Source organism: Apodemus sylvaticus, chromosome 18, assembly GCF_947179515.1.
Source record: "Apodemus sylvaticus chromosome 18, mApoSyl1.1, whole genome shotgun sequence".
Lineage (NCBI taxonomy): Eukaryota > Metazoa > Chordata > Mammalia > Rodentia > Muridae > Apodemus > Apodemus sylvaticus.
The window spans coordinates 10,692,522-10,704,671 of NC_067489.1; the positions used below are offsets into that span (position 1 = coordinate 10,692,522).

The following is a 12,150-nucleotide window of genomic DNA, read 5'->3' on the forward strand; positions in this document are numbered from 1 at the left end:
CAGACCTGGACTCTGTTGGGGAATGGTTAAGTGTCCCCACACAGCACTCACTCCATTTTTTTTTTTTACAGGTGATGTTCAGATCCCAGGGCCTCCCACCAATGTCCATGCCTCAGAGGTCAGCAGAAACTATGTTGTCCTCAGCTGGGATCCTCCTTCTCCCCGCGGCAAGGAGCCCTTGATGTACTTCATTGAGAAGGTATTCAGGCTGAGTGCCCGGGAAGGCAGCTCTCAGGCAGCCACCTTGATATCTGTGCTTCACATGGGGGTCAAGAGCCCCCTGGTCACTGTAGAGTCTGATCCCTGTTGTGTACGAGGAGGAGGTTAAGTAGTGGAGAGCAGAGGTGAGATCTGGGGGCTGGTCTCCCATAGGGAGCTGCTCTGGCGTGGGAGCTTGTGGGAACCGAGCTTTGTCACCTGTGTAACAGAGCTGTTGCTCAGCTGTTTGGTTCCTACATCCTCATGGTTTAGGGAGGGATGGAGTTTGCACATCTGGATCTGCCTTCCAGGTCTCCCAAGGACTGCAGGTTCTGTCAGTGCCTAGTGTTTACATGCAAGCCACACAGCCACTGGGTGGCGATCTCGTAGAGGGAACCGTGAGTTTGAGCAGCTTGAGGATTCACCTGGATGTACGTAGACAAATGCATTGGGTATTACAGCCCAGCACATGCACACATATGCATGTACACACACACACACATGCACACACACAAATATAAACACAGGCAAGCACACATACACACATGCACAACCATATTTGACTGTATAAGATATAGAATTCTACCTTATGTATTCTCTCTTAGTTTTTATGAAGCTGGACACTGAGATGATATAATTCCCCAAAGGCTTTTATTCAATAAACTATTGTGTGACCTATGCCCTTGAGAATGCGTAGGTCATGTGATGCCACTACTATAAGTATCTATACAATAGTAAACATATTAACTGAATCACGACTCATTGAGAGGTGATGAAAATGCTCTTTAGTTGTCTTCCCATCCATCGATCAGAGTCCCTGACCTCCTGTCCTGCTCCCCCTGCAGTCCGCAGTTGGGAGTGGCAGCTGGCAGCGGGTCAATGCCCAGACGGCAGTGAGATCTCCTCGGTATGCTGTCTTTGACTTGGCTGAAGGGAAGTCCTATGTGTTCCGGGTTTTGTCGGCCAATAAACATGGTCTGAGTGACCCTTCGGAGATAACACCACCTATTCAGGCCCAGGACATGATTGGTAAGTTTTGGCACATAACCAGACTCTATGATAGACTGAAAATGCAGTGTCCCTGGTACCACTTCAGTGAGAGACTGAAGCTGCTGGAGTACTGTGTGTGTGACTTTGTGCGTGGTCAGAAGTCCATGCAGAAGTGATGAAGGGCTGTCCCATATTGTGCTCAGCACTCAGCATTTCTCCAAAGGCCTATCTTCTTCTCACGAAACCAACAAGTGGTTTGCTGGTATGTTCATTGAGACATGGTCTCACTATGTAGCCCTGTCTGGCTTTAAACTGAGAGCAATTGTCCTGAGTCTCCTGATTGCTGGGATTATATGCATGATGCTACCACAGGCGGTAACACGTGGGTTAAAAATGAATGTTCAGTCCATGGTGTAAAGACCTCAACCCTATACACAGGGCAGTTTCTTGCTCATCTGGTTTGAAGATCAAACTCAGAAAGTTTCAGATGTGGGTCACAGGAACTCGGAATTGCAGTCACCCCAAAGCACAGCCCTCTCAGGAGCCCCCTGAACCCTAACAGTCTTTGCACAGGATGGACCTGGGGATGGGAATTCTCATTCTGAGCACCAGGGCACTTCTAGCCTCCCTCTGCTTTGTATCACAGCTTTTTTTTTTTTTTTTGAAAAAGTTAAAAATTCCTTAATTTTTGATTCCTGGTATACCTAATGTAGTGAAAAGAAAAAGCTACAACAGGTGACAGACCTCAGGAATGTGCACCTTATTGACACTTCTTTGCATTAGTCAATAGCTGCTGCCCCCTTTACAAACTGTGGCTGTGACAGTCCTGAACAGGAAGGGGTTTCCTGTTTAAGCAGCAGTAACTTTTCTAAGAATCGTTGTTCCTTCTGTGGCAGATTTTTACAGTTCCTCTCATGCGTTTGGGACAATTGTCTCAAGGTAACCTGCAGTTTTCCTGACAGCTCCTCCCTTTCTCTCCTGCTAAGAACTGTAGCTGTTTCTGTTTTATTTTAAAACCTTCTGCTACCATATCCTCCAGATCCATAGCCACCACCATAGGTACCACATGAACTTCTTCCACTAAACCTACCTCCCCGTCATGGGTCCATTCTTCGATTACTGCTGTCCACTGTAATTTCCAAAGTCATTATAGTTCCCACCACCACTATAGTCACCTCCACCAAAATCTCCTCCTTCATTGTAACCATGAAAACTTCTTCCTCCTCCACCACCAGCAAATCTACCACCTTGGTTTCCATGATCTATCTAGTCCAACACCTCCACATCCTCTTCTATTGTAACCAGGACCACCACCACAACTGCCACCATCGTTTCCAAATCCATTCTATCCACCATCACCACCTCCATAGCTATCTCTGCTGCCATCACCTCTACCACAGTAGCCTCCTCTCCCACTGAAGTTTCCTCCAACACAGCCAAAGTTGCCTCCATGACCCATAAAGTTGCTAGACTCACCTCCATGATGACCTCTCTGTGATCCAGCAGACTGCATCTCTTGTTTAGAAAGAGTCCTTTGCACTTCACAGTTATGCCTGTTAATAGCACTATATTTCTGAACAACAGTGTTATCAACTGCTCAGTTGTATCATGGTCATCAAAAGTTAAAAAACTGAGTCCTCTCTGTTTCCCACTCTGCCTGTCTTCCATAACGTCTATGGTTTCAATCTTGCTATGCTTTTCTAAGTAGTTTCTCAGATTATATTCTTTATGTCTTCTTTGTATATTCTTTGTATCCTCTTTGTATATTCTTTGTATCCTCTTTGTATATTCTTTGTATCTTCTTTACATATTCTTTGTATCTTCTTTAATACCACCAACAAAAGTTTTCTTCACCTTTAAATGGCACCAGGCTGTACAGAACCCTCTCTAGAACCAGCTCTCTGGGGTTCCACCCCACACCCATCAACCTTATGTGGCCGAGCACACACTGCAGCCTCCACCTCAACACAAGAGTAGGTCACAAAACCAAAGCCCAGAACATTTTGTTTGGGAACTGTCATTACCGCCCCATCTGTAAGTGTGCCCCACTTCTCAAAATAGTCTCTTAAGCTGTCATCTGAGGTTTCAAAGCTCAGGACTCCAATTATCAGCTTCCTTATTCTTCTGGTTCCCTCCATGTTGAGACCCAACTTGTCTCTTCCAACTTGAGTTCAATATGGGACCAAGAGCCTTTGTCTAACATCTTAAGAAAGCTGAGGTTAACAGTGAGCTGGCATTGGGGATGGAGGCCCAGACTGCCTTCAGATCCTCTTTGGGCTGTCGTCCATTTTCACCCATGCCCTTAGAACTCAAACCCAGGACCACAGCTACCACATCTGTAGTCTCCGAGGAGAGGCCTTTACTGTATTTTCCTGCGTGTAATCTAATGACATTTTTCTTTATGTAATGACACACTAATGAAGTGACAATAATTAACATACAGCAGACATGTATGCTGGCTAGTCTTATGTCAACTTGACACACTAACTAGAGTTATCTGAAAGGAGGGGACCTCAACTGAAAAAAAAAAATACCACCGCCATAAGATCGAGCTGTATGTCACTTTCTTAATTAGTGATTGATGGGGAGGGCCCAATCCATTGTGGGTGGTACTATCAATGTGCTGGTGGTCCTGGATTCTATATGAAAGCAGGCTGAGCAAGCCAGGGGAAGCAAGCTAGTAAGAAGCACCTCTCTATGGCTTCTGCATCAGCTCCTGCCTCAGGTTATTTTCCTGTTAGAGTTCCCATCCTTACTTCCCTTGATGAATAACAGAGGTATATGGAAGTATAAACCAAATAAACCCTTTCCTCCCCAACTTGCCTTTTTTTTTTTGTCATGGTTTCATCACATCAATAAAATCCCTAAGACAGCATATACTGAGGTAGTTGGCCCCGGAGTGATTGGTGAGACCAGGGAGGATCTTTGACCACAGATCATGGGGTCTGGGGAGATGATATAATGGTCACACTGTGATTCAATTGAATACCCTGATAGAGTCCCCAGAATAGGATATCAGTGTGTCTTATTTTAAACATGGCCATTAAGCAAAGCCTTCATGCACTAGAACCTCTATCAGCCCCATTAAAATGATGATCTTGCAGTGGCAATTCCTTTCATGGTAGTCATGTGACCCAGAAAGATGCCCCAGACCCACAGCTCCACTTAAAACTCACTTCCTTATAGAATATTGAACCTGGTGTTTACTCCTTGGGGACAAGGTGGCTCTCTGCAGTGGCTCACTCTTTTGTCACATCTCCCTTTGATTTCTCCCTCAGTGGTCCCCTCTGCTCCTGGCCGGGTGCTTGCCTCCAGGAACACAAAGACATCCGTCGTGGTTCAGTGGGACAGACCAAAGCATGAAGAGGACCTGCTGGGCTACTATGTGGACTGCTGTGTGGCGGGAACAAACCTGTGGGAGCCATGCAACCACAAACCCATTGGATATAACAGGTGACCCCCATCACCCAGCAACCAACCTACTGCCACAGAGGCAGGGCACTGCACATAGTGGGACTCCCAGCGCTCGAGAGACCACAGTAGAGTGCCTGTGGCCCTGCCTTTAGACATCTTCTCTTTGTTTTGTCACACGCTGGGATATGACACTCTAAAGTACTGACTCTACATGCGCAGGCCACATCACTGGGAAAACTTGTCTATCAATAAAAATAACCTCTTGCTATTATTATTATTTTGATTATATAAGTGTATAGTGTGCAATGACACAATTGAACATATATGTACACAATATATAGCAATAACTATCATTTAAATTCAATTTATACAGGGGTCCGAGTGACACCTCAGTACTTGCCACACAGCAGGGTAAAGCCTGTTTTGCTCACATAAGGGCAGTTTTGTCCTTTAGCCCTGGACAGAGTTGGGACAGGGAATGCTGTCCCTGGCTGGGCAGTCCAGGGGAGACCTGTGTCTTCTCAGTGGGAAGCCAGAGTCTTTCTCCTTTTTTTGCCCAGGACACATAGGTTGTCTGGGTTTGCATTCTCTGCACCATGTGCTCCAGAGGCAGTGTCACAGTGGCTGCTGTGTCACAGTGGCTGCTGTGGAGGATTTCAGTGGCAGCTCTACCATCTTTACTTAATAATGATTCTTTTAAAAAGGTATATTTTAAAAATGCAGTTGTATAAATCAATTATAGCTAGACTGGTCTGTCAATACACACTGTCAGCAACTGGAGAAAGATCCACCAGAGGAAGAGACCTTGTGTTAACTATAGAGTCATAATAACTGCTTATATTTCCTGAGTACTTGCCATGTCGGTGGCCAAGCTTTGCCTGGATTGTTTCCTGTGCGAAGCTCATGGCAGTTCTGTGAGGACTGGGCATCCCCACCCTCCAGGAGAGAAAACAGAGCCTTGTACGTGTCAAGGAACATGACAAGGAACATATGGTCTGGCAGCTGTTGAAGCCAGCCTGTTTGTGTGAATTTGAGGTCCTGGCCTCTACCCACTGTGGAATGCCTACCCTGCATTCAGTTTCAATGCACAGACCTCCTGGATGTCAGGAGTCCGATGCTGCAACAGAGCTTCAATCGAGAGAGGCTCCAGATGTAAGAAAGACCTTAGGTGGAATCTCAGACTCTGACACCAAGTGCAATATAATCAGTACTGTTGGCTTGCTTTCTTACTCTAAATATTGATTTAATTTATGGCACTGAAAACGAGGGTGGATGCATATGGTTTACAGGAAAAGTTAATTTGGCTTTAGATCAAGTGAGAATTTTTTTTGTGATGAACCCCCATTAACACCTATTTCAGTTGTAGGAAGCAGGAAGCTGGGGCTTGTGCTGTGTGACTCTTGATCATGTTCCTCAGGTTCGTGGTACACGGCTTAACCACTGGTGAGCAGTACATCTTCCGGGTCAAGGCTGTCAATGCCGTGGGGACCAGTGAGAACTCCCAGGAGTCAGAGGTCATCAAGGTCCAGGCGGCCCTCAGTACGTAGCTCATAGGCTCTTCTGTCTCTGTTTAGGGCTATAATTTCTGCATGGATAAATACTTGCCCTGCCAACATCTAGACAAAGGTGGTAGGGGGTGGGGCTTATTAACAATGGTGGTATGCCAACACCATGCCAATTAAATACGGAAGACATCGCAATAGTGCCTGTACTCATGTGAAGCTCTCCACTGCCCTCCATGACTGTCTCTTTGAAAAATACTTGCTAGGATCAAACATGGCTTTCATGGCACTTCCTGGTCCTATCTGTGAATATCTAAAATATCTATTATTTTCATCAAACAGGACAATTCAGATCTAGTTTTTCTGTATGTGTCTGTGCTCTTGCGTGTACACGAGTGCATGTGTGTGATTGCTTATGCATCTGTGAGTGTGAGAGAGTATGGAGCCCTGAGGTGTTTTCTGAGATCAGACTCCATTTTATTTTTGAGGCAGAGTTTCTTCAAAGCTAGAGCTTGCAACTAGGGCTAGCTTAGCGACCCAGCTTGCTCCACAGATCCTGAGTCTCTGTCCTTTGAGTGGTGGCAAGACCTTGTTGCTGTCCCTAGACAAGGTGATCTAAGACAGCTGTTGCTGTAGCTTTTTGTCAAGCTCACCCTGTTGCTAAACATTTACAGGAGCAACACTTTGAAATACAAATGTCAGAGCTGCGGCTTCCATTATAATATTATCTTTTCATTCTTAAGAGGCATGCTTCAGGATTTTGAACTCCATATAATTTTTATCTCATTTCTAGAAGTTAAGGTTTCCCTTCTGTAAAAGTAGCTTTTATTCTCCTGAAATAATTGTCATCTTGGAGGCTTATTGCCTTTGTGTGCCATCCTAGGCCCAGTCCTGGAAGTTTCCAGCCTCCATATACTGTAATCTAGGCCTAGGATGTTTTTAGCTGTTTCTGAACTCTGGCTGGCTGGTCATCTCAGCTGATTTGGATCAAAACTCCTTTCCAAGCTGACTGATTCAATCTGGCTCCTCTTGGCTTCTCCTGAATTGCTCTGTTAGGACTCACACTAACTTTAGCAATATGTTCTACTCTTCAGGCTCCTTCTCATTCTCTGGCTTATTCTGTCTTCCCTGTGTCTCCCTTATTCTCTCTCTGCAACCTGTCTCTATAACTGTCCTGGTAAAGCTGCCTTCTCTCCCCTCCCCCTTTGCATGTCCCCCTCTTATGTTGCCTCTCTTTCTTCTCTCTTCTGAGGGTTGCGCAGAACCTATTCTGTCAAATCTTTCTCTGATTCATTGTTTTGTCTGCCACTCAATTAGACATCACTTTTAACGCGGGTGCTTCCTTCTACAAACTAACCTTACCTTCATTGTTTGGGATTAAAGGTGTTTACTGAGGGTGTGTCTGTATCCTAGCCAGAGGGATTATAGGTGTGGCTAAGGCTGAGCCACACAATTCAGAAACAGGTTTTGCCATTAAACAGCACAATCTCCAGGTTCACAGTGTGATAAAATATCCTGCAACACACCCCTGGCAATATTATTCCTGGGATTTCTTTCTTTATATTTTATTATTTTGAGACTGGATCTCTCTACGTAGCCCTGGCTCACCTGGAACTCACTCTGTAGGTCAGGATGACCTTGAACTCACAGAGATCCACCTGTCTCTGCCTCCCACATGCTGGGATTAAAGGCCTACACCACTTCTCCCAGCTCTGGGCCTTCTGAGGACAGTCTAGTCTGAGGACTGTCGAGCTAACCCAAGGACTAACTCCCAGGTGAGCCAAAGGCTAGAGAACACCTGGTTCTGATTTATACCTCTCTGCTCTCCCAGAATGATTCCAATGCACCCTTACTTCCCTCTTCTCTAAAGCAGGCAGCCAGAAGCACGTGTGTTTGCTCTCAGTGGGAATTTCTGACTTCTATCTCACCACCCCTCAGTCACGATCAGAGAGATGCAGGGGCATACTCTTAAGCTCATTGGGGAAGAGGGCATCCTTTTAGACATGATGGCCAAACAGGGAAACATAAGCTATATACCCACATTGATGAGAAGTTTTCATCCCTGAACTTAGAACACACACAGTGGATCATGCTGCCCCCTTCTGGCCACAGAGTGATTGTTCTTCACATATGCAGATTGAAAAGCTGCATTTGTTTATCTTCAAGCACGAGAGGACACCTGCAGTCTCCACATCTGTACCTGGTTTGAACAAGTTTCTGTCCTATTATCAAGATAGTTCAAATGGCCTTTAGAAAGAGCAGTGAATACAGATGAAAAGACGGGCCTTTTAAAACTCTCCCCCTTTAAAGGAAGAGGTGACTACACTGTGGATAGTGGCAGTTGAGGGGAAGGCATGGCCTCAGGACTGCTGCCTGTGCCTTTGCTTCCCCTGTGACTCCAGAGCTGGCTGATTGGTGGCAGGAGGAATACAGAGCTCTGGTGACTGTCCTGCCTCTGTGCTCTTGTAGCTGTCCCTTCTCATCCCTATGGGATTACCCTTCTCAACTGTGACGGCCACTCCATGACCCTGGGCTGGAAAGTACCGAAGTTCAGTGGCGGCTCCGCCATCCTAGGCTACTATCTGGACAAGCGAGAGGTGCATCACACCAACTGGCACGAGGTCAACTCTTCGCCTGTCACAGAGAGGATCTTAACGGTTGGTCTTGTCTGCGCCTCTGCTTTTGCCTGGGCGTTTTGGTGGACTCTACTCAGTTTCAGAGTTCAGTGGGTTTTGGGTTTCTTGATCCTGGAAAGGTAGTAGTTTAAGAATCCTAGAATTAGGAAGGCACGATGTTTTAGGAATAACATGGATCTTAGGAACTAAGAAGCAGTAAAGGGGCCGTGTCAGAAATTGAGCAGATTTCATAGTTGGCTAATGAGCAGCCCTGGTTGGCAGGAGTGATGCATTCTGTCCTAGGAGCAGAGCCTGGTGCCCAGGGTAGATCTAGCTGAGCAAATGCCAATGGGAGGGCACTCTGCTCTCTGTTGATAAGTTGATAACAGCCCTTTCCTAGAAATCCCAGTGTTTCCCATCTCTAGCCCCCATGTGCACCACACCCAGGTAAAGCAGGTCTGAGAGATCTGGAACCAAATCCAGATGTAAGCCCTTGATTGTGATTTCAACTGCCTGAGCCTTGGACTTCACTGAGGAGTGGTGAATGAATTCATCTCGTCCCCAACACATAAGGACTGGTCAGAGCAGACACGTTGGAGAATGAGACTTTGGGAAGAGTCCTGAGCAGCTGAATGTGTCATATAGAAGTTTCTGCTTTATGATAATGATATATGTAATAAATATTTTAATATGCTTCATGTTTACAATGTAATTATATAATATAGCATACTTTACCTTTATATTATAATTATATAATATAATATATTTTATCTTTATAATTATAACATATTTTATAATATAATATAGATTATCTTTATAATATACTTATAAAATGTAGTTTATCTTTATACTATAGTGAGATGATATGATATATTTTATAATATAGTATATTTTATCTTTATAATATACTTATATGATATAGTTTGTTTTTATAATATACTTATATGATAAAGTTTATCTTTATAATATAATTATATAATATAGTTTATCTTTATATTTTTATACAATATAGTACACATTATCTTTATAATATTATATAATATAAAATAATATAATTTAATTATGCATCATTTAAACTGTATTTACACATATACATGTTACGGTGTGTGTGACTTTGGTGTGACAATACTGACACTTTACGAGTTCCTTAGTGTCTCCAGTGGCTCTTTACTGGCCTGTGTCAGATCCAGCTCCCTACTCTCTGTGTGAGATGCTCTATTCTCCTGGGAGTAAGCAGTTTAACTACCAAGGTCTCCCTTTGGAAATCAATATCCTGGCCTGGACATGACTTTCATCCTCCCAAGCTGCTGGGTCAAAGGCTTTCCTTTAGGATCTTACCCACAACCAGCAGAGACTCCAAAGCTCACCAAGGACTGAAAGCCATAGCCACTTGAAAAACCATGACCATTCAGCAAGCATTTGAACATACGGTGTAGATTTTGTGGTGACTACCGGTGGCAGGTTCAGTGATTGCAGCTGACAGGTTAGCCTGGCATTACTTAGCCAGACTGGAGGCACGGATCCCTCTAGCCCCATGCTGCATTCCGCCGAGCCCAGTGGTAGGTCTGCAGAGGCAGAGTAGGGCTTGAAGCTGGCTGCCTCATTCCTGCTTTGCATTTTGTGGGCATTGCCTCCTCTCTCAGCTCACCTGAGCTGAGCTTTACCTGCCTGGAGGTCACTACATATCAGTCTGATAGACGGATGGCTCCATCATGGGGTTGATATCATGACTGCTGCATACTAGGTGTGGAACTGGCCTCTTGAAGTGACATCCTCTGATTTCTGGCACTGTCAGTTCAGCTTACATTTCTCATCGTGAGTCCTCCTTTGCCCGTGCGTTGTAACGCAGCTCCAAGTTCTTATATTAACTGAAAACAAAATCCACACAGGTGGAAGGTTTGACCGAAGGCTCCTTGTATGAGTTCAAAATCGCTGCTACCAACCTGGCTGGGATTGGGCAGCCATCGGATCCCAGTGAGCACTTCAAGTGTGAGGCCTGGACAGCCCCAGAACCTGGTGAGATAGTCTAGACATGTGAATGGGAAGATGAGGGGAAGCCCTTGCCAAGGCAGCAAGGGACTCACTGGAATGGCAGGGGTGGGCGGCCCCTGCCAGGTGCAAGGTCCCTGGAGTAGTGGGGGTGGGCGGCCCCTGCCAGGGTGCAGGGTCCCTGAGTGGTGGTGATGGTTTTTGTTTGGCTGAGTTTTCTACTGCTGCTCAGATTTGGTGATTTTTCAGGTCCCGCCTATGACCTGACGTTCTGCGAGGTCCGAGACACTTCTCTGGTCATTCTGTGGAAAGCCCCGGTGTACTCGGGCAGCAGTCCTGTTACTGGATATTTTGTGGATTTTAAGGAAGAGGATTCTGGGGAGTGGAAGACCACCAGCGAGGCAGCAACTCCAAATCGCTACTTAAAGGTGACTGTTTGCCCTTTCAAACGTGTGGTTTGAAACTGGCCGGAAGTCTCTGGGTGAGCCTGTTTGGATGCCCCAGAGAGACCACCATTGTACTTTATCTCTGGGTCTACAGGAAGCTCCAACAGAGGGCAGCAAAGCGCCTTAAGGAGGTGGTGCTGTCCTCACAAACTTCCTGTTATGGAGGGACTTGGGGATGGATTTGCTTGCCTGTTTCTTCTGGATTCATACTAAAGTCTACCAAACTACCGTTACAGTACCGTGCCCCTTGTGTGCAGAGGTGCATCCTTGGTCCTAAGCAAGGATGATGCCATCTTACCAGTGCTTTGACCTCAAGTCTAACATTTACTTTACCTGCGATTGCTAATAAGGGTCTAGTGATAAACAGCACTCATATATATCCATATATATCTACACGTGAACACATGTACACACTCATCCACATATGTGCACACCTGTGCTCACACATATGTACATGCATATAGATGTACTCACCTGACATACATGCATATGTACACACTCATCTCCTGTTATTTACACACATACATCTGTGCTCTCACACATGTGCATATTCAGCTGTGCTAACATGTACACATGTACACTTGAGCCCATATGTATGTATACTTGCATGTACAAATTTTATTATACAGACATAGGAACCTTCACACTATTATATACATGCATACACATGTAAGCCTGCACTCACACACATGCACATGTGCACACACAGAGAAGCCCATACATGCACATATCCACACCTGCACTTTTATACACATTCACATACATGTACAAATACATGAACTCATATACATACTATACTGTCATGCACATATATTTGCATAATGCACTCACACACATGCCCTTGTATGCATACATGCACATACACACATATATGCATTTATACACATACACATAATTTCACACCAGTACTCACACACAGATAGACTTGCACTATGACACACAGGCACATATGCACACACAAATATACACATACACACACATATACACACATGCACA

General features: G+C 45.1%; 1 protein-coding gene across 1 annotated transcript in view; it reads left to right on the plus strand.

The window, feature by feature from the left end:
- Myom2 (myomesin 2) overlaps positions 1–12,150 on the plus strand; it is a 66,079-nt gene that overhangs the window by 30,866 nt on the left and 23,063 nt on the right. The window contains exons 13-19 of the mRNA XM_052162416.1: positions 72–199; positions 1,044–1,227; positions 4,467–4,641; positions 6,020–6,141; positions 8,574–8,761; positions 10,609–10,735; positions 10,958–11,136. Coding sequence (XP_052018376.1) covers positions 72–199; positions 1,044–1,227; positions 4,467–4,641; positions 6,020–6,141; positions 8,574–8,761; positions 10,609–10,735; positions 10,958–11,136 — 1,103 coding nt within the window. The remainder of the gene's footprint in view (positions 1–71; positions 200–1,043; positions 1,228–4,466; positions 4,642–6,019; positions 6,142–8,573; positions 8,762–10,608; positions 10,736–10,957; positions 11,137–12,150) is intronic.